Source organism: Manis javanica, chromosome 8 (assembly GCF_040802235.1).
Source record: "Manis javanica isolate MJ-LG chromosome 8, MJ_LKY, whole genome shotgun sequence".
Classification (NCBI taxonomy): Eukaryota; Metazoa; Chordata; class Mammalia; order Pholidota; family Manidae; genus Manis; species Manis javanica.
Window position 1 is genome coordinate 99,604,559 of NC_133163.1, and position 23,832 is coordinate 99,628,390.

Below are 23,832 nucleotides of genomic sequence, written 5' to 3' on the forward strand. Positions count from 1 at the left end.
AAGGCATGTTCTTCCAAAGGATCTATGATCTAGTTTACAGGCTTGTTTGACCTTTATCCCAACCTCTCTGCACCAGAAATCTGGCTGGAAATCTCATCAAGACAGATGATATTAAACTTGTCTGCCAATGGCAGTTTGGCTAGAATGTTTGCTGGCACAAGGTGCCCTCAAGACTCTAGGTGATTCCAGGAGGCAGTTCGCCCAGAGGGCTTACGCTGCGGGAGACACCCACCACAATGTCAGGTCTCTCAGTCAGAGGTCATTTTCTCCCCATAGTCATATTGTACTGTTTCTGGATGTTTCTCTTTTAGATTCCAAATAAAGCAGATTTTGCTTGATGAGAGGTTGGAGAAATACAGGGTTTTTTTTTTTTTTAAAGATGCAAACATTCTCTTTTCCAAGTCTGACAATTGGAGCGGCCACTTAAGCGGAACAGGTAGAGGACTGAAGGGAGAGTCACAAGAAGTGGGTTCCGATGCCAGCCTTGCCCACCACGGCTCCTCAGCTCTTGGAGGGCTTGGGCTTCTCCTCTGTGAAATGGGGCGCTGGCCTCAGTATCTCTGACATTCCCTGATAGGGCAAAGATTCTAGATTTCAACAAAACACATACTTTTATTTTTGTGTCCCAGCCATTTCTCCCAGGAAAGTCCACCCAGCAAAGCAATCAAAAGGAGTCTGGGCGCTCCGGGACAAAGTCAGAGAATAAAAGCGTGAATAAAATTCACCAGGCCCAAGAGAAAGGCTAAGGTAGTAAAGAAATAGTACATGTCACATACTAAATAATTAAACTGGTGTTTTTAAAAGTCAGCAGTATGTCTAAGAAATACAATGTGTTTACATTTTGTCAGATGTTTCCAGCTGCAGGGCAGATAACTTCAGAGCAATCTGTTGAGAGGTGCAGGGAAAAATACTTAGGTGCTTATGAATCATGCTGAGATTGGATAGGGTTGGCCTCAGGACATGGCTCATCCATAACAAATTTAATTTTTAAAAATGCTTGGTGGAAAAAATAAAAGAAAGGGGACTATAGTGTTATTCAAAACATCAGGTTCACATTTGTATTAAAAAAAAAAAAAAACCAGAATGGAAGTTCCCTGAGGGAAGCAACTGCATCCCTCTGGTTCATTCTGATGTCCTTGGAGTGCAGCAGAGCACATGGTCCTAAACTGGCACTCAGTTTATTCTTGTTAAATGAATGAGAATCCAGAGACTACAGGTTGTGTGTTTGAGGATGTCGTGTGAGTCTCACTCCTGTCAGGGCTGGACAGAAAAATGACTGAAGATCAGGCCTGCCAAGGAAGGGCCTCTAAACTCATGCCTGGTGTTATTGAGTCTGCAGGGCCCTAGGGTTTTTATTACTACTGGCTCCATTTGGCCATGAGCTTTCTATTCCTTTGCAGCAATTTAGGAGAGGGATGGCCAGGGGTGGGAAGACCTCAGATGGCTGACTTTCATTAACAGACTGGAAGTAAGTGGTTCCCTAATGGGGTTTAGGGGCTAAAAAAGCCTTGTCACCCAAAACGTTGGCTTTGGAGGTCAAAGCCAGCTAAATGATTTTAATAGAGAGAGAAAAGTGTCACTGCAAAAACACCCCTATTCAAAAATTCTCATTCTCTGTAGTGCAGTGTCTCTCCCAAATATGTTGTTTTCTCTTCGCTTGCTTCATTTACTGCACATTGTCCTTACAAAAACAGGGCTGAGAAAAAAGCCAAAAAGATTTTTCAGCTGAACCTGTTGCCAATCACGACCTTCCAGTAAAAAACAGAATGGAAAAGAGACAACGATCCCAGCCAATCTCATCCCACATCCAAGCGACCCTCACAGCCAGCTCTAGGCATCAGGAGCCCGCCAGGCCTCTCACATGCGGGGGACGCTGGGAAAACACCCCGGCTTCTGGCTTTATAGTGCTATAACATCTGTATTCTAGAAGACACTTCATACTATCCACACTATTAAAGGAGGTTCCCCTTCAGCACCATGCAGTTTTCAAAAGGTGTTTCTGAATGAGCTGGTTTAAAATGGAATTTGAGAAACTGAAAAGAGATTTCAAATTCAGCTAACTGCAGGGCAGTGAGGAAGTGTTTCAGGAAAGGGATGGACTTCCTCTTTTCCTGTGCCATCTCACACCTTCAGACGAGCCAGCACCTGAATCCCTGCACATAGCAAGACTTTCAGGCCTTCAGGTCTCCACTTAATTTTGAAAACATTCATCTACTCATTTGACATGAATTGAGCCTCTGACGTCCTCCCAGATCCTCACACATTTGTGCCTGTCTCATACTCTCATGTTAACTTCAACCGCAGTATTACTATTGGACTTATTTACCCATTTCTTTATTTCCAGATGAGAAAATGGGTTCCAGGTGGGTGCGACCTTGTCCTAATCATCATTGTGTTTTCTCTTCCCCAAATGGTAAATAAGCGCACCTACTAGCAATTTGACAAGGTCAGAGGACTAACAGCAATGGGCAAGGAATGAATTATTCAATTTAAAATGGCAACAATTTAGTGTTCATAAAGCAAACAGAGGTAAAGTATTTATAACAAATCTGTGTTTCAGAATGCCATTAAGAAAAATAACATTTTTGAAAAATGTGAAACAAGGAGGGTTTTTCAAAATGTGGTTTTTTAAAAAAAAAAATAAGAAAGATACAGAGAGTATGGTCTCAGATATATAAAAAGTTGATCTATCTATTCACATATAATTATTTTTCTAATCAGGAAAAAACTTTGAGACTAGTGGAAAAGACTTCGCAGAAGTTGAAATAGGACCCCTCCCCCTGCCCACTTTAGTAGATGAAATGGGGCTATTTCTTCCCCTGAACTAGAGTTAATTAAGAAAATGAAAGTTTTTTGAAAAGAAGAAACATACATAGCCTGTTCCTAGGGGATAATATTCTTAGCATCATTTTGTCCTTTATACATTGTATTATATCCAAAAGATTGGGGGTAGGATAAACAGCTGTACAATGTCAGGTTTTGAAAGTGTTGCTGTAGAGACATCTGTTCCACTGTTTCCCAAAGAGGTTCTCTATGGCATCTGTTCCACAGGACATTATGCTTGTTGCTTGGAAAACACAGCATTTTGTGCCAAATGAGTTTAGGTAATAATACCAAATCTCATTGCCTCTAAGACACTATTTTTAGTAAGAGACACCATATTTGATGCCAAGATTAGACTACATGGGGAATCTAACATTCTTATAAAGCTAAGACAGCAAAGGACTGAATCCGTAGTGTGAGAGTTAATAAACACATCTTCCTGTAGAAAGAGACTACAAGAAAACATGCCTGTGTCAACCTTGGCACTAGCTGAAGGGGAGAGACTGAAAATTTGAGCCACAGATGGTATTCACTAGAGTTTTCATTTCAAATTCAAAAACTCCTGGAATAGAGAAAGAGATGGCAGTGTCCCCAGGGAACTGGCAGAAACCACACAAATGCTCTCTGAAAGAAAACAACTTCAGGAGTGATGTCATCAAAATGCCAACATAGGTTATTCCAGCTGCAGTCCCCCTCACAAGAAGACCAGCTGGCAACTATCCACAGAGAAGACATCATTGTGAAAAGCCCAGAACTGGGGGGTAAGGATGAAGTACCCCTCTGGACCACAAGATGGAAAAGGACCACATGAGAAGGGGAAGAGGAACAGCTAGGCTGTGACCACATTACTCCCCTACCAGCACTGCACCAGGAGGGCCACTTTGGGCCTGTGGCTTTTCCGGCGGCATAAAGAGAGCCCAAGGTGGGCATCCAGCTCCCCCAGCATTGCTGGACACTTCCTGGGAGACACCCTCAGGTCTTCCCATATGGGGATCACTTGGGAAATCTGTAGGGCTCAACCACTGAGAATCAGACAGAAACAGAGAAGTGGGGTGGGCTTACAGCAACCAGCATTCAGATCTTGGTGGACCAAATTCCTATTTGCATTATTGGTGGAGCAGAGATCCAAGCCAGGGGTTCTGCCCACCCACAGAACCGAGGCAGTGTCCTGTGTGGCCAGGGACCTTGGTCGTCAATTCTGATTTGGGCACTCAGCCAAAGAGTTGTATGTACCATGGAGCCAGTTCTTTGGCCCTGCCTGAACAGGGATGAAAATTTGCTGCCCCACCAATTGCTGAGTGTAACTTCTAGTCCTACCCCACCAGGAAGCCCAGCTGGAGAACCTGTGCAGCCACAGAGCCCACTCTCCAGCCTTGCTTATGCAAGGACCCAAGTCAACATCCCTGTCCACATGTTAAACATAGCCTCTGGCCCTGCATAACCAGGAGCCCTAAACAGTGGCCCTGGGTTGCCTCAAAGCCCTGTCTATGGTATCACCCAGACAGGGAACCTAGCCTACAGTCCCACCCTGCAGCACAGCCCACCCTACAGAACTGTCAAATTGCAGAACACAGCCTGTAGCATTTTTCCCATCCTCCACCAGATACCACAGTCTGACACAGACCAGGGGCTAAATAAATATTCATGGAGTGAATGAAAGTCTTCAATAGTGGAATCAAGGCATCTGTTCAGTAAGTATAAGCCTGAGTCCCAGTTTGATCAAATCATCATAAAAATTAAGGCAAGATGGATAGCAGTCCAGAACTCCCACTCAGGAGCCCAGCTGGTTTTATAAGGTTAATGTCCCCCTGCCTAAAGAGGATGTGCTCTGCCCTATTTAAATCAGTCAAGACCCATTATGTCTTTCCTATATGAAGCAATATATAAATAATTAAGAAATGTATCAGTTATGGCCCAATTAACTATCATATCATATTAATACCAACTCAACTGAAAAAACATTATTCTAATTTCTGAAATAAATGCCATACCACACTGAAATCTTAAGATACTGAGCACCTTCCCCACAGTGCTGGTCAGGCTGCACTCATTTACACAGAGCAGATGCGGGGCCAGCGGAGATGGCCCTTGGTGCAGACAGAGTAAGTGGCAACCTACAGGAGTGACTGGAGGCTGGGGCTGCCTCTCCTTGCTGCGCCTGTCTCAAGCACAAGACTGGGCTCCAGAAACACCTGACAACATGAAATGATGGGATGCCTTCTATATGCCAGGTGCCATTCAAGATTATGGGTTGTATAGATGGTTCAGATGTTCTTCCTTTCCCCAAGGAGCTTATAGTTCAGCTAGATAAAATCATAATGACTTGGTAAATTGAGAAAACAATGCTCTACCCTGACATAGGCACCCCTTCTCCCCTTGATTCTGTCTTAGTGCATATTTAAGGATATTTGACTTTGACAGGACAGGGAAGGAGATTCCTAGACCCCTGGAAAAATTCCATCGTGGGGGATATGCTGTTTGCTTAACTGCCTGCTCTACCTCAGAAAAGAAGGAATAGACCATGGACTCCCACCCCCACACCATCCCCTAAAAAAGTCAGCAGATTGGATTTCACTCTGGGCTTTGGATTCAAGGAAGCATACTTTCAGATTGTCTTCTGTATTGGCCAGCCCCACAGTTCTAAGAGTACGGTCCCCCTTTGCAACATCAGCAGCTCCAGGGAACTTGTTAGACATGCAAGGTCTACGTCAGATCTACTGAATCAGAAACTCTGGTGTGGCTCAGGGAGTTGCTCTTTAAAAGTCCTGCAAGTGATGCTCATGCATGTTAAAGCTTGAGAACCATTGGTCCAGCCCAACTCACCAGCATTGGAAAGAACACAGAGAGGGTAAGGCAGGCCTAACAATGGATTCAAATGAAGACTGTGCATTTAACGAGAGTTTTCAGTGTAAAAGTTTTTAAAAAAAGAAAAAAAGGAGGAGGAGGAGGAGGAAAGAAAGGAGAACAGAAAAAGAAACATGCTAAGTTAAATCAAACAGTCAAGAAACCTAATCATAGACAGCTGTGTGTTTCATAGCTGAGTTTAGCCATCAAATACTCATGTCTTTGGAGCAATCATGTTCTCCCTTGTTGTTCTCTTTTAAAGTGTAAATAATGGTGAGAGGATGAAAACCTAGTCGCTTAACATTTGACTCTAACCAATTTTATCAGATCCTGAAAGCAGAGCAGAAAATCACCTAAATGTAGAGGTTAGAAGTCCGTGAGTATTAGATTCAACTTCACAGTTTTAACAAAGACAACTTTGGCAGTAAACCTGCCTATCCATGTGGTGTATCTGTAATTGCAAATTATTAACCACTTTTCAGTGTCCTAAGAGGTCTAAATGAGAGTTGAGGTATTCCTTCATAGTCTTGTGATTTTTCAAAAGCCCCCAACCTTTGCAATAGGCTTAGCACACTGGAACTCTTAGACACACTGCTTAGCAAATAACCTTGCTTCTATATTATATGGAAGAAAATAATCAACTAAGTACAGGTCACATTCCCCCACACCTGTCTCTGTTGAACAACCGTGGCATTGTGAGCAGGTAAATATCCCCACCCCATGCCTTCTCTGAAGCAGCACTAAGAAAGCTTATTTCTGAGAAGCTAAAACCAAGACTTCATTTTAACTTCATCTAGAGATACAAAAAGTATCAACCAAAACATCAACACCATCTGCTTTTAGTTCTGGGTGTGTTATCCTTAAAAGAGAAAATTAAGAATGGGTTCCTGGATGTCTCCCTTCAAAAATCTCAGCTTCTCAGGAAAAAGGAAAAATGTACATAAGCTATTCTCATTCCCAAAAGGATTCATCAATTTCCTTTGGCACGTTTAAGATACAAAATGCTAAGATTTAATTCATACTCAGTTTTTGTGGAGTAAAATTATTTTTAAAATTAGCTTCATACATATCAGTGACATGGGTGATAAAATTCAAGAAGGAAGGATGATTGAAATCTCTACTGAGAATTATGGTTACAATTTCATACTCAGTCTTTTCATTTTGTTGTTGTTCAATATATTAATGCCATTTTTTATTCAGAAATATATTTAAATGATATAGGATTTATAGTTCACAGTTGATACCCAGAGTCAAAACTTTCCTGTTATATAAGATATGAGCTCAAATAACTATCTTTTAAGAAGGATATGAGTAGATATAAAATAGCCTTAATTTATGAAGCTGCTAATTTTTCTTCCTTCTTACCAACATCTTCTATTTTTTCAATTTTTAGCTGATGAATTGCTGTCAAAACAGCTTTGATGTCAGTGTAAGTCTCCCTGACTTACAGCATATTTACTCTCAGCCCAGACACAGTGTGTTGGGTGAGTGACCATCTTCCCAAGAGAGATACATCAACATTTCTTGTTAACATTTCTCAGACTTCTGTTCTGAATTAAAACTCTACGTCAGGCTTACCTGTCATCATACCAAAACATTTCAATTAAAGCTTAAAAATGCACAGGGAGAAATATTCATTGGTTACTTATATAAATAAGAAAAATGAGTAAAATTCCAGCTAAATATATACTCTTCTTAGGTTCAAAGCTCAAGTCAACTATAAATTACACAATTGTCATACTGTAACTTGTATCAGACATAAAAATGTTCCCATTTATTAGTAAAGAACCACGAATAACAGGCATTTGCAAACAGGGGATCTTATAAAAGAAAGAAAGGTGTTTTTTTACCTACCTGGGCTGAGAAACCACAGAAGAAACCATACCAGAAATGCACAAGTGTGAATGCAAAATTCTTATAGAAAAAATAGCATAAGAATTTGCACATTCGGAAATAGGACCATCTTCCGTGAACAAGGAGAAGTCTTTGGAGGTATCTAAATTGTGCAAATGAATAATCACTGGCCAAGACTGCCTGCAGTCCTTCCTGGCCGCTGATGCCAACACCAATGTGAGCACCTACAAAGGAAAACAGGGGTACTTTTATTCCCCCGAACATACTATCTATTTTAGGTTATTTATTTACAGAAAGTTTACAGCTATAGCATTTATAATTTTTCACACATATTATCTCATGAAACACTCCAGTTGTTAGGTATTTTATGAAAGAGGAAATCGGCCCAGGAAAGTTCAGTAATTGCACAAGGTTTTACAATGTGTAAGTGGGAAAGCTGGGACTGAATCCAAGGGCTGGGAGAGTGGGTCCAGTGTTCATTGTACTACGCCACAGCTACTCACTTCTCCAACAATCTAACCAATTGACATTTCCAGCTTATACATATACAGGTGATTTAATTAGAGACAAAGGTTTTTTTAATGAATGATAATAATGTTGGAAGCATTGGACCCAGAAAATATTCATTTTAAAGGGAAAACTAAATTGCCGTGCAATCTCCGTTACGTATTGCCAAATGCTGAACCTGAGGAATCAGGTCTGCAGCATGCCCCACTGAATGAATGTCCTCTTACTTTTGATCATGCTGACATCATTGGCTCCATCACCAATGGCCAAAGTGACAGCATTTCTGTGCTTCTTCACCAGCTCTACTACTTGGGCTTTCTGGAGTGGGGTGACTCGGCAGCAAACCACAGCTTTGCACAGGCAGGCGAGTTCTAAGAGATCGTCCTTCACATCACTTTCCAGGGCATGAGCCTGTGTTATTGGAAAAAAAAAATCCAGGATACGGCAAGAAATAATTGAGAGATCTCATTTGGGAGGCAGATTTCTTGTTTCTCAGCTGATTTCTTTCCTAAGCAGTTTAACTCACTTCTACAAGTCACTGTTGATTCATGGTCACACAAACAACAGCTGACTAAAGAGTATTGAACTCTTCCCACATCCGAGGAATTTTAGAGTAAAAAGAAAAGACACAGCACTCTCGTGTATCCTCCTTGTCACATTATCATGCTGTATTGGAGAGAGACAGTGAAATGCCAGAGAAGTTCCAGAATCTGATAAAATAAGAAGCAAAAACCAGAACCTAACTGCCGCCTCACCATGTTTAGAATGAACTACGAAATGACGGTGATTTGTTTGTTCTACCTCATGGAATTGTTGTTCTCTTTGCATTGGGTTGTTTTGTGGGTTCAATGTTGGTTGTCGTGGTTGTTATTGCACAAGCAAATGAGAAGCAGATGCTCTGGAGAGTAGCCCTTGAAGAACACAGTGACTGAAATCAAGAGTCCCATGCAAAAGGTTGGCATGCAACCTGTGTCTCAGACAAGGTTCCCCAACCACTTCCACCCTTGCTCTTCTCCAAATACAGAACAGCCTTTAGACATGGCAATAAATGACTGAAAAAGAGAGAATAATCCTTTGAAATTAACTGCAATTTTTTTCTAGGAAATATCTCAATGTATATTATTTAATAAACCCATTGAGAGGAAATAGAAATCCAGCTGAACGTTGAATCATCCGTATCTTGAATGAATCTTTAGCAAGATATTCACAGCCCATCACAATCTAGCTCCTATATTCCTTTGAGTTCTGGGTTTGACAACACCTTTAATTTTTTTACTTTTTTACTTCCATCAAGCCAAATAGCTTGTGCTGTATATTCATAGGTTCTTGCCTTTGTGCCTTTGCACTTGCTGTATCTCTACCTGAAAACATCACTTTCTCCAGGAAGTCTTCCCTGACTTTCCCACAAGGAACTAAATGGGCCTGCCTCTTTGCAGAATATAATTGGGTCTTTTTTTCTCAGAGTCTGAGTTTAGGTTTTCAGGTGTTGATAATAAAGAAAAAAGAAAAGAGAAAAGGAGCCTTCTGGGCAAGACAGCCAGTTACATGCTTTCTCTTTCAGAAAAGGCAATTATATTTGAGAATACTAGCTCAAAATTTCCACAGAAAATGTAAACCTTGTCATGAGAATTTTGTACATCAGAGTCATGTTTTTATACTCATTCGCCCATCCCTCCATTTATACCATTTATTATTTATTGTCTCATTTATAGTTATTAATATTTAGACAGCACACCCAAGTCATGGTGCTGGAGGCAAAGAATAAGGAAGCGATAATGGTCCTTGTTCCATGGATTGCCATCTGGTGGAGAAGCTAATCTCACAGTGGTATGACAAGTGTTACAAAGAGGCATGAGCATAGCTTTGAGTGCCCAGAGGCAGACACCTTTGGTTCAAGATTTGAGCAAACTGGAATCACGATTTCTTTGTGTTTTTCTTTCAGCTTCTGACCATTGTAGCAGAAACATGGTTAGTTCTCCTTAAATGAAAAATAACATTTCATGGTTTCATAAGTTTCAGGCATTGAAGCTAGAGGGGTTCTTGAAAAGCATCTATCATAGCTTTCTTCCAGCAGATTTAGAGACGAAGAGAGAATAATATATATTACTACCTGATTGCTCTAACCCACTATAGATTGGCTTCTTTGAGCCCGAGGGAAAGTCAAAGCACAACTCATCAAGGACCCTTCCTATTTGGTCCCTGGGCAATTTCCTCTTGGAGGCCACCAGCTCCAAGTTCCAGCTGACAGGCTTAACATTTTCAGTTACTACTCATTTTTGCAAGGGAGACGTTCGTGTCATCTGGACAAACTTTCAGCTGAGCCTGGCCTGCAGCTGAGCGCTGTAACTTTCCACAGGGTAGAAGGCAACACATCGTCAAGCCTGGAATCCAGCTGGCTGCTGCTCTAAGTGACAGGAGCTAGCAGACAGATGGTCACAGAGGGGAAAATACAATATGCGCATATGCAACTCCTTTCGTTGTCTAAGAAACTGTCTACAAGAAGATACACTTATTTTCTAAACTCCACAAGTGAAAAATGATCATCAAAGCCGGAGAAAGATGTGAGATTAGCTCTTGGTGCAAGTAACGCATATAATTTCAATGGAGTGTAATCAGAGCTTTTGTTTTCTAAATTAGAAAGAAACTTAGGAAAGTGTTTTGATATTTGTTCAACATTTGGATCCTAAACTATATTAAAAGTACAATGCAAGTTTATTCTATTATGACAAGGACCAGATTTCCTAATCAAAGCAAATTGTTTGGCATTGCTGTAAAATGTGGCTATTTAGTAAATACACCAGAGGTATCTTAATGGCAATAATTTGGTGTGGTAATTACATGAAGATCAGGTTGTGCTCTGTAAATCATTAACATTAGCAAGAGCAATAACTGTAATACATCTATCTAGTTGCCTTACTTTCATTAAATAGCAGTGAGCTGTGACACTCTCCCTTAGAAAGGCACTGTTAAATGGTCTACAGTCATTAAACAAGATTGATATTCTGTGAATACAGTATTTCTTCGGCTCCTCCCCTTTACTGTGGTGGTTCAAGCAATAATGAGTGAAATATATATTAGAAGTTTCCTTTCCCCTTCTAGACAGGAAATCATTGTGTCTGCTGCTTCTAGTGGTGTCATTTGTTTGGAAAACACAGACAGAGATCCCATTAAGACAGCACCACAGAGATAATCACTGGGTGAAGAAAAAAGAAAGAACAAAAGCCTTAAGCTAACTCACCAAACTGTGGCCATTTATGATTAAGGCATAATCTCCTGTTACAGTTTCTTCAACAACTGAGTCCAGCTCCAGCTGCTGTTTTTTTTCAAAAACTGCATGGCCATTGGAAAAACTTCTGTTTTGTCCATACAAATTTTCCTTCGCTTTCCTTAATGGAGAGGAGGGACAGTAAATCACAAAAAAGCACACAGAGCATACCTATTGACTCTACCAAGAAACTAGCCTAGAGGTAAATTCCTTTTGTCACTATTCAGATTATGGCATGAGATTCAGTTACAGTTAAGTAAACTGGATAATTCTTTGTGATGGGGATACCATAGCAAATTTGCAGGTTCCAGGAGGTAGGAGGGTAAACCTAATGAAACAAGAGTCATTTTGAATGTTTTAAATTGCCCACATGCTACATCACCAATTTGAGATGGGCTTGAACTACAGGCTCTTGATAAATTTGGTTATAAGGCTGTCTGAGCCTCAAGGACTTAAGAGCAATGGAGCTGGCATGTGATATTGTTAGATAACGGAAAGAAAAAGACTAAAGACAATGGGTGAAATCTAGGAAATCCAGGGCATCTCTGTATAAAATAAATTTATCAATTTGCAGAACAATGTAATACGATCCATCTTAAAACAGCAGTCTTCTAAGAGGCATATTTTAAATGATTTTGACAATAAAAACAAATGATGGCATTTACTGAATTGGCATAGTCATAATATAAAGGGGTATTTTAACTGAAAATTGTACTCATTAGTTCAAACAATAGAATAAATCTTCTAGGAAAGAAATTACAGACACCAAAGTGTGGAGGGCCATTCCAAACTGGAACTCCCTCTGATGTCCCATCTAATTAGCAGTAGAATAATCCTGCCCACATCCATCCTTCTCTACTGTTTAAGATGCATGGATATTTAATACCCTTAGAAGTGGCATTTCATTCTTCTCTACAAAATGGAAATGATTCCTTTAAAGGAAGGGAAACTTCCTTTTTGAGGACCCCGGGATGACAGGCTTTGAAATAAGGTAGGGCAAGCTGAAATGACTAGAGCTCTCAGCCACAACCAGAGAGCCACATAGTAGATGCTCCCTGCAGATAATGCCAAAGCCGGACCCCAACGCTTTAGGGCACAACTTTCATATACAAAAATGAGTGCCCAGGAGAAAATGGGAAGTGAGAGATGGGCCAGAAAATGGATGTTTTGGCTTACAGCAAAATGAAATTGTTCCCCAATGTCTCATTCTATGTAGAAAACATTCATTAAAATTGTTTTAGGCTGTAACAAGAAGAGAATGTTCACTGTACAAAAACAATCATTTGAGCCCTCAGCTTCCTATTATTTGAAAATGTACTACTAATTGTTTACATGCTGAGTTTGAAAAAAAAAAAACAGTAAAGAAAATACCCTTATCTTTTGACTCAACATCTCCTTCTACTGTCTGGGACCAAAATCACAGTCTGCATTGAGAACCCAAGACCCCCAGAGGTTACATGCCCCTGGCTCCAAGGATGATACCATGCATTTAGCGATCCGTTTGCAGAATCAAAGATTTATAAAGTCACAGCGCAACGTGTGAAATATAGGGAGTTAGAGTAGGTAAGGGGAGGAAGAAAACACATGAAAAATCATTGTTTTAAGTGGGAGGATCAGACTTTTGCATCAGATAATCATGTCAGTGAATCCTCCTCACAGTCATGAAAATTTACAGTTCCATGGGATGAAGAAAGCTAGCGAGACAAGTTCCTCAGAAATGAACATTTTTCTGACAATATTGCAGTGCTTATAAATTGGGTCTTAGGAAAGCACCAAAGGGCAAACATCTCCTGAGGTTTCCATTTTAGTATAGTTCTCGCTTGCTGTATAAATGACTCAATCTCTGTTTTCTCCCTAGAGAATGAAAACATTCCAAACAAGGGTGAAGTTAATGAAAGTATTGGCTGAAATTCTATTTACTTAGGATTTTTCCCCCTAAACTGTCCTCCTAACATCCCACATGTTAGAAAAAAATCCTTTCCCAAGCAGAAAAGGACAGTTTTGCCAGCCCTGCTTAAATTCCCACTGCACTCCCTCCACACAGGCCAACCCTCCTCGACAGATTGGGCTAATGTGTTTTCAGACCTTTACCCATGTAGCTGTCATTTCTTTTTCTTCCTGGAATGAATTTAGCTCTTCAAACATCAGCTAGTTCTCCCAAAACCAATTTATTAGAGGAGGGAAAGTTACACAAACTCCCTTCAATGATATGAACTATACTTATGTTTTTGCAAGCATAACACAAAATGCTTAAACACAAAACGCAAATAACAAATGCAAAAACAAAAGAATGCCTATTTTCCCAAGCTTTGTAATGAAGGGCAGTCTGTTACAACATTGGCATGCAGAAATGCATTAATGGTTGAGGCAGGCGTGGCATTCACAGCCACAAACACAGCATAGCACAGTTACACCCACATTGGCTTGCACGCAATCTATAAAGAAGAGACGGTAGGAAAGAGAATCATTCTGTCTGTGGTCTTAAGGCACTATATGTTCAGTTAAATGGGCCTGTTAGAAATGGATTGAAACCATGACATCATGTTTAAAAGAAGACAATCTTGACTTTGAGGTAAGAGCGCTGGGCTTAGAACCTGGAGACCTACGTTCAGGCTTGAGGTCTGTCTGACATCTTATGGACCCATAGTTAAGTCATCTGACCTCTAGTCACTTGATTAACCAGTTACAGACACAGGCTAGAACCCAGGTCTTCAAATTCTCCCATAATTCTTGGTCTACCACACCAAACTGGTGCCTCTAGGTTGGGACAAAAGTGCTACAGACTGCCTCTAGGTTGGGAGAAAGACACAGTGCCAGAGAAACAGTTAAGGGACAGCACCACCCTGACAGAGGAGAAAAAGGAAGAGAGTACATCAAATTCTGATTTCAAGCCCCAGTTCCATCCCTTACTACCAGTGCAACCTGTAAGACATTCAACCCCTGAACCGGTTTCTTTATTAGAAATCAGTAGAATGAGACCAGCCATTCAGACTGGTTGATAATCAGCTATGAAAACTTGGGCAGCTGCACCAGTATATACTAGATCTCTAAGATGTCTGAATGCTCTAAAACTTCATGAACCTATTACACGTTTTTCCTGGGTGACTAGAAGTTGGGGATTAGAAACAAGATGTGTTTCATCTGCACAGTGTTTTTAAAAATCCATACGAGTTTAAGGACACATGGTGCTCACCTTCACCAAAGGTCACCACTCCCTAATGTCGTATATATAGCCCATATCATGCAGCTATTTCCTGCCTGGCTCTGGAGTCATTTGAGACCCCTGTTCATTCAAACAAATAACTTTCCAACAAGTAAGTGTTCAAAAAAATTCCAACGTGCATTTTGTTGTTTAAAGAGAAGATATCAGTTCCTAAGTATATCACTCAATACTTCTCAGAAGAAGGAATCACTTCAAGATTTAATTAAGTTATAGGACATGAATTTTTCTAACAATAAAATACAATTGCAACAAAAATGAAACATGGGATGAATTTGCCTGTCTGCCCAAGCAAAATTACATTCTCAGTCTGCTATCCTTTGAGCAGAAGACGTATGTATTGGTAAAACGTAATCCATGCAGTAATCTTCTGAAAAGCCATAGCAGGGTTTAATTTTAGATTTCTAGGCATGTCCTTAATATTAAAGTAGTTACAGCCACAAAATTAACCCAGGACTCAAAGTATCTAAAATGGTTCATGATACTAAATTTGAAACAAGCTATATGCATGATATATATGAAAATTACATATCCATGTTTATGAAATAATCTAAACACATTTGATAGGTTTAAGTACTAGCATTTAGATCATTTCCTTCCAATAGCTACTGTCACTTGGATCCTGTTCCTTTGATACACTGCTGTTTGCATGAACTCCCACTGAACTCAAAAGCACACAGGAAAACTAAATGGTGCAAATTTATGATTTCAATATTTCATCCCTAAAACTATGGATTTACCTATAAGTAGTCAAGATTAGGATTAGAGAGAGGATCTTCAGCAATAGCTTTTTGGATGCTCTTTTCCCTAATACTAATTTAACCAAGTGGTACTATAAATGTATTGATTCCTCCTACACAGAATTTTCTACCATGCATTGCCTCTCAGTCTTAGACTCTAAGGATGGGGTTAACTCCAAATCTGGGTTGAAATAAACATTATTTGTTCAGTGACTAAGCAAAGTGGCCACAAGGATCTTGAAATAATTAGTCTAGATGGAAATCCTTTATATTTTTCCTTGTGAATACTTTTTCTTCTCATTAAAAAAATGAAGACAATTTTTAGCTTTTTTTCTAATTATGAAAGCATTGCATGAGCACTACTACAACTTCAGATAATATGAAGAGCCATACAGAAAGAAGCAAATATGATCCATAATTCCATCACCCAGAAAGAACTATTATGTATGTCCTCCAGAGCTTGATGGGCAGGTAGGTGGATGGATATGGATATAGATGTATAGTGGTTTATATGTATGCATGCATATATATATACAGATACCCACTTGTTTGGAAAAAAAGGATCATACATGCATGATGTTTTGAAATCTCATTTTTCCTTTAAATATATCATGGACATCTTCCAATGTCAACAAACACAAATCACATAAATCACTTTTAATGACTATATAACACTCCATTGTGTGCATGTCAGAGTAATTAATTTTTTAAGGACAGGTCCTAGAAATAGGAATCACTGGATCAAGGTGTGCATATAGCTAATTCTGAAATACATTGCTAGTTTTCCCTCTAGAAATTTTCTACCAACTTATAGTCTCAACAATAGTATATAAGAATTCATATTTCCCCACATTCCTTCCACATAATAATAGTTATATCATCTACTTAATCAACCAAATGTAGCTGGATAAAATCTTGAGATGCTGACTTTGGTTCCCCACCCTTTCTGCAATCACCGCTGCTACCACAGGTAACCCTCTCTATTCAGAAACATAGCTTTCCTCAGGGTATCTGACAGAGCCAGATGCAGAGGGAAGAAGAGTCAAGATCGTGCTCTTTGAGTACCAACAGAGACTCTTGAAACACAGCAGCAGCAGCATTCTGAATTCCAGTGATCTGGAATTTCACACAGCAGGCTTTTTGAGAGGAAAGAATAAAAACGTCTCTTCAGTATCAAAAGACTGATCCCTAAAGAAATTGGGGCATAAGATATTGTGATATGCAACAAACTAGAAAGCCCATCCCAGCCTAGAGAAGAGGGATTTGGGTTAGTTAGTTAACTAGTTAGTTAGAGACTAGAATAAAGTTGAGATACAATATCATATTGGTTTTGATGTACAACATAGTGACTCAATAATTACAGGCAGTACTAGACACTTGCCACAATAGGTGTAGTTCTCCATTACCTACCAGGATACTACAATATTATTGTTATATTCTCTATGTTGTACTTTCATTCCTCTGACTTATTTTACAATTTTCAGTTTGTACCTTTTTATCCCCTTCACCTACTTCACCCATCCCTCACCCCCTCCCTGTGGGAACCAAGAGGCTGTTGTCTGTATTTATGGGTTTATTCTTTTTTTGTTGGTTGGTTGGTTTTGTTTTTTGAGTTCCACATATAAGTGAAGTCATACGGTATTTTTCCTTCTCTGCCTATGTTATTTCACTTAGCATGATGCCCTCCCTCTAAGTCCACCCATGTTGTCCCAAATGGAAAGCTTTCCTTTTCCCCCCCCCCAAATCAGCAAGGCTTATATTGCAATTTTTAAATACCACAAATAAGTCTAAGGAATCATCCAGCATCTCACTGTTTCTGTAGCTGCACAATTTAGATGTTATTCGCCAGCCTGCTGAACTGTTCTTTTTTCAGAAACATAGATACCATCCCAAAATTTTCTGATCTCCTTATTTTTAACTACTGTGGCTTGCTGAATAAAGCTGCTGAATTTGATACAAGTTCAATGTCATTTTCCTTGAGAATTAACTCATCTTCCGGGCTTGAGATACTGAACAAGCAACACCTGGCCTCGTCCTAACCCTGCAGATATATTTTTCATCCAAGAAATTTCAGAGAACCATTCTCCTAAATAATGACATTGATGGGGAAGTGAGCATATACCTCATCTTGTACCAGAAGTGCAGTGTAACACCCTTGATCATGTTCTGTACCTGACTACAGATAGTGCAAACAACAGTTAGTTCCTCTCTATTTCCCCATCATTTGTCAACCCATAGCCTCTTCTTTTTCTTTCCAAGGAGACCAAACTCTACAGTGATGTGATTGAAGGCCATCTTCAGGGTTCCTCTGGGGCCCCTCAAAATAACTGCATCCCTTCAGAGTGATGTTAGCATTTTCTGGAATGTCAACAGTCTGGCTGCTGAGAATGGTCTTCATTCTCACAGTTGACGCAGCAAAGAGAGCAAGAGTTCCTTCTTTTTACAGCTGAGTAATATTCCATTGTGTATATGTACCACCTCTTCTTTATCCATTCATTTATTGATGGGCATTTGGGCTCCTTCCATATCTTTGCTATTATAAATAATGCTACAGTGAACATAGGTGTGCTTATATCTTTTCAAATTAGTGATTTTGTTTCCTTCAGGTAAATTCCCATAAGTGGAATTGCTGGGTCTTAACTATGTCTGGTTTTTTGAGGAACCTCCATTTTGTTTTTCACAGTGACTGAACCAATTCACATTCCCACCAACAGCATAGGAGGGTTCCCTTTTCTCCACATCCTTGCCAACACTTGTTTTCTCATGTCTTTTGGATAACAGCCATTCTAACTGGTGTGAGGTGGTACCTCATTGTGGCTTTGATTTTAATTTTCCTAATTATTAGCAATGTGGAACATCTTTTCATGTGTCTGTTGGCCATCTGTATGTCTTCTTTGGACTAATATGTCTTCAGGTTCTCTGCCCATTTTTTAATCAAGCCATTTGTTTTTTGTTTTCTGGGGTTTTTTTTTTTTTGGTGTTGAGGCATCTAAGTTCTTTACATATCTTGAATGTTAACCCCTTATCAGATAAATCATTTATGAATATATTTTCCCATAAAGTAGGTGGCCTTTTATTTTTGCTGATGGTTTTCTTTGCTGTCAGAAGCTTTTTAGTTTGATGTAATCCCACTTATTTTTCCTTTTGTTTCCCTTGCCCAGGGATACATACACAGAAAGAAATTTCTCATGCTGATGCTCATGAGATTCTTGCCTGTTTCTTCCAAAGAGTTTTATGGTTTCGTGTCTTACATTAGGTCTTTAACGCATTTCAAGTTTACTTTGTGTACAGTGTAAGACAGTGATCCAGTTTCATTCTTTTACATGTAGCTGTGACATATTAATTGGCCATATATGTGTGGGTTTATTTCTGGGCTTTTTGTTGTGTTCCATTTATCTATGGATCTGGATCAATTCGTATGCCAGTAACATACTGTTTTAATCATTTTAGCTTTGTAGTATAGCTTGAAATCAGGGTGCATGATATCTCTAGCTTTGCTTTCTTCCTCAAGATTGCTTTGGATATTTGGGATCTTTTGTGGTTCCATATAAATTTTAAGATTATTAAAATTTCATTGTAAAATGAAAATGCTATTGGTATTTTGATAGGGATTGCATGAATCTGTAAAGTGCTTTCAGCAGCATGGTCATTTTGACAATATTAATTCTTCCTATCCATGAGCATTAGATAGATTTCCAATTATTTCTATGTTCTTCAGTTTCTCTCATCAGTGTGATAGTTTTCAGAGTACACCTGAAATCTTTCACCTCCTTGGCTAGATTTGTTCCTAGGTATCTTATTATTTTTGACAGAATCATAAAAGGGATTGTTTTTCTGAATTTTCTTTCTGCTAGTTTGTTGTTAGTATATAGGAATCCAATAAATTTCTGTATATTGATTTTGCATCCTTCAACTTTGCTGAATTAATTCAATAATTCTAGTAGTTTTTGGATGGGGTCTTTAGGGTTCTCTATATGTAGTATCATGTCATCTGCAAATAGTGACAGTTTTACTTCTTCTTTATCAATTTGGATGCCTTTCATTTCTTTCTCTTTTCTGTAATCTATGGTAAGGACTTCCAGTACTATGTTGAATAAAATTGGTAAGAGTGTGCATTCTTGCCTTGTTCCTGATATTGGAGGAAAAGCTTTCAGCTTTTCACCATTGAGTATGATATTGGCTGTGGGTTTGTTATATATGGCCTTTATTATGTTGAGGTACATTTCTTCTATACCCATTTTGTTGAGTTTTTATAATGACTGGATGTTGAATGTTGTCAAATGCTTTTTCAGCATCTATTGAGATAAGTATATGGTTTTTATCCTTCTTTTTGTTAATCTGATATATCACATTGACTGGTGGGTATTATACTATCTCAGCATCCCTGGAATAAATACCACTTGGTCAGGATGAATGAGCCTTTTGATGCATTTTGGAATTCACTTTGCTAATATTTGTGGAGGATTTTTGCATCTATGTTTATCAGGGACATTGGTCTATAATTTTATTTTTTTGTGGTGTCTCTGTCTGGTTTTGTTAATAGACCAATAGTGGCCTTGTAGAATGAGTTTGGAAGTATTCCTCCTCTTTAAGAAGGGGAGGTATTAGCTCATCTTTAAATGTTTGGTACAATTTACCTGTGAAGCCATCTGGTCCTGGAATTTTGTTTGTTAAGAGTTTTTTGATTACTAGTTCAATTTTATTACTAATAATTGGTCTATTTAGATCATCTGTCTCTTTCTGGGTCAGTCTTGGAAGTTTGTATATTTCTAGGAATTTGTCCATGTCTTCTAGGTTGTTCAATTTATTAGCATACAATTTTTCATAGAATACTCTTATAATTCTTTGAATTTCTGTGGTATTGGTTGTAATTTTTCCTTTTTCATTTATTTTGTTTATTTGTGTCCTTTTTTTTCTTGATAAGTCTGGCTAAGGGTTTGTCTGTTTTGTTTATCTTCTCGAAGAGCCAACTCTTGGTTTGAATTTTTTTCTATTATTTTCTTAGCCTCTATTTTATTTATTTCCATTCTGATCTTTATTATGTCCTCCTTCTATTAATTTTGGGCTTTGTTTGTTCTTCTCTTTCCAGTTCCTTTAGTTGTAGTTAGATTGTTGAGAGATTGTTGCTTCTTATAGGAGGGCTATGTTGCTAAAACTTCCCTCTTAGAACCACTTTTTCTTCATCCCTCATATTTGAACTGTTGTATAGCTGTTTTCATTTGTCACCATGTATTGTTTGATTTCCTATGAACTATTCTTGATCCATTAACTATTTAAAGCATGTTGTTTAGCCTCCACATGCTTGTGTTTTTTCTACTTTTTTTCTTGTTAATTGATATCTAGTTTCATACCATTGTGGCCTGAGAAGATGCTTGATACAATTTCAATCATCTTAAATTCATTGAGACTTGTTTTGTGTCCCAACTTGTGATCTATTTCAGAGAACATTCCATATGCAATTGAGAAAAAAATGTACTCTGTTGCTTTAAGGTAGAATGTTCTGTATGTATCTGTTAACTCAATTTGGTCTAATGAGTCATTCAATGCTTCTGTTTCCTTTTTTATTTTCTGTCTGGATGATCTTTTCATTGATGTAAGTGGGGTAAAGTATCCTACTATTATTGTGTTGCTGTCAGTTTCTCCCTTTAGGTCTGTTACTATTTGGTTTATATATTTAGGTGCTTCTATGTTGAGTGCATAGATGTTTACAATTGTTATATCCTCTTCTTGGACTGATCCCTTTATCATTATGTAATGTCCTTGTTTGTCTCTTGTTACTTTCTTCATTTTGCAGTCTATTTTGTCTGATGTAAGTATCATGACTCCAGCTTTTTTGTGTGTGGTATACCTTTACCATGCCTTCAGTTTCATTCTGTGTGTGTCTTTAGCCTTGCACTAAGTCTCTTGTAGGCAGCAAATACAAGGGTCTTGATTTTTTAATCCATTCAGTCAACCTATGTCTTTTGATTGGTGCATTTAGGCCATTTACATTTAAAGTAATTATATATATGTATATATGTGTGTGTGTGTGTATATATATATATATATGTATATGTGTGTGCATGTGTATATATATATATATATATATATATATATATATATATATATGTACTTATTACCATTTTGTTAAATGTTTCCTGGTTGCTGTTATTTTTTTTCTTCTTCTTCTTTTTCCCTGATCCTTTCTTCCTCTCTTGCTTTCTTCTCTTGTGTTTTGTGACCTTCTTTAGTGTTATGTTTGGGTTCCCTTCTCTTTCTTTGTGTATCTATTATAAGTTTTGGGTTTGTGGTTACCACGGGGTTCTTATATGACATCCTCTGAATATAACAATCCATAATAAGCTGATGGTCACTTAAGTTTGAAAAAATTCCAATAGCACTACATTTTTTACTTTACCTCCTCCATATTTTATGTATATTTTATTTTATACATTTTTATTAAGTGAGTCCCTTAACTAATTTTTAGATGCAATTACTTTTTCTACTTTTGTCTTTTTGACATTCCTACTAGCTTTAAGTAGTTGATTTGCTGTCTCTGCTATATGTTTGCTTTACCATTGGAAATGTTTCCCTTTCTTAAATTTTTTGCTTCCATATAGGGTCTTTCTTTTTCTCTTAAAGAAACTCCTTTAACATCTCTTGTAGAGTTGGTTTAGTAGTGGTGAATTCTTTAACTTACATTCATCGTGAAGGTCTTTGTCTCTCCTTAATTCTGAATGATAAGCTTGTTGGATAGAGTATTCTTGGTTGGAGGTTTTTGGGTTTTTTTTTTCCATTCAGCACTTTTGAAATATGCCATTCCCTTCAGCCTGTAGTTTCTGCAGAAAAATCCACTGATAACCTTTTGGAGTTTCCTTTATATAATAATTCATTGCTTTTCTCTTGTACTTTTAAGATTCTTTCTTTGATCTTTGACATTTTGATTATGATGTGTCTTGGTGTGGACCTCTTTGGGTTGATCTTGTTTGGAGCTCTCTCTGCTGTCTGGACCTGGTAGACTGTTTCCTTCCCCAAGTTAGGGATGTTTTCAGCTATTATCTCTTCAGATAAATTTTCTACTCTTCCTCTCTTCTCTTTCTCAGACTCCTATAATGTGGATATTAGTATGTTTGATGTTGTCCCAGAGCTCTTTACCCTACCCTCATTTCTTTTAATTATTTCTTCCTTCTGCTGTTCAACTTGAGTGCTTTCATTATTCTATCTTCTAAGTAACTGATCCATTCTTCTGCATTCTCTAGTCTGCTGTGCATTCCCTCCAGTGCATTTTTTTTTATTTTACCTATTGAATTCTTTTTCTCTGATTGGTTCTTTTTTTAGATTTTCTGTATCTTAGTTGAGGTCCACCTTGAGTTCTACTATTTTCTCAAGTCCAGGGAGTATCTTTATTATCATTGCTTTAAACTCTTATCAGTTAGATTGGTTAACTCTATTTCATTTTTTCTGGGGTTTTTTTCTTGGTCTATCATTTGGAGCATATTCCTATGTCTCCTTATTTTGTATGACTTTATGTACTTGGTTCTTTGAATTAGTTGAAAAAGCTCACTTACCCAATCTTGAAGGATTGGCCTTGAGTAAGAGAATCCCTTTTGTATATTGGGTATGCCTTGTGGCTTGGGCAAGCCAGAGGTCAACTAAGTGTAAGATGGGATTTTTCTGGTGCTGGGGCTTTGCAGGGCATGGTTCCAGGGGAATGGCCTTGGTGCCCATTGGAGAGGATCCTGGATGGACACCTGTGGGTTATGTGCTGGTGGGGGGAAGGTGGTGGTCCAGCAGAGGGTTAAGGGTGTGCTCCAGGTAACTCCCAGATTGGCACAAGTTGACTCCCATGTACCACCTCACCCCTATGTCTGTGCACACTCTGAGCCACTTGGGATGACTCTGGAGAATTCCTGTGCTGGATGCCTACCAGCATAGGTGGCATGACATCACTCTCTGTGAATGTTCCCCTTAGCCCTTTCATGCTCTAGGTTGCTCCCAGGAATTCCTTCATCAGTGCCCACAGATCCCTCTTGTAGCTGGGATCAGACACCATGCATGCATGTGTTCCACTCATGGCCCCTGTGTGTTCTGGGCTGCTCCAGGGAATTACCACATCATCATCCATTGGGGCCCACTTGTGACCAGGGATCAGGCCCAGCATATGCATTCCCCTGCAGTGCTCTGGGACTTGGGTCAGTGGCACAGGCCACAGATTTGTGCACCCTCCCTGTGAGCAGCATAACTTTTCTGTCCTGCTGATGGGGGCTAGGCTAGTGTATAATGGCAGACCAAAAGCCAAGACCACTGGAGCTTGCCCAGATCCTGCTCTTGGCCTCCCTAAGATGTGTGGAAGGAGTGCAAACAATGGCACCGGCCAGCTATCCAATCCTGGATTGCCTCTTATTTCCTTGCCAGGTGGTGGATGATTAGTTCTGAAACTTAGGTTCTTTCACTTATGGTCTAGTTGCACTTTAAACTGCTGGGCTTTCTTCCTGCACCTCAGGACAGGGAGTCCATGCCTGGCTCTCTCAGTGATATGATATGCCACTCCTTCCCCTCTGCCAACTGCTATACTGGGGATGGAGTTCCTACAGGTACTA

General features: G+C 39.0%; 1 protein-coding gene and 1 pseudogene across 3 annotated transcripts in view; both read right to left on the reverse strand.

Annotated features, from left to right (window-relative positions):
- Positions 1–23,832, reverse strand: part of ATP8B4 (ATPase phospholipid transporting 8B4 (putative)) — a 222,013-nt gene that overhangs the window by 25,136 nt on the left and 173,045 nt on the right. For all 3 annotated transcript variants that reach the window (XM_073211786.1, XM_073211788.1, XM_073211787.1), the window contains 3 exons: positions 11,267–11,414; positions 8,256–8,439; positions 7,522–7,745 (listed from right to left, as the gene is read on the reverse strand). In XM_073211786.1, coding sequence (XP_073067887.1) covers positions 7,522–7,745; positions 8,256–8,439; positions 11,267–11,414 — 556 coding nt within the window. The remainder of the gene's footprint in view (positions 1–7,521; positions 7,746–8,255; positions 8,440–11,266; positions 11,415–23,832) is intronic.
- Positions 17,092–17,651, reverse strand: LOC108407487 (large ribosomal subunit protein uL6 pseudogene; annotated as a pseudogene).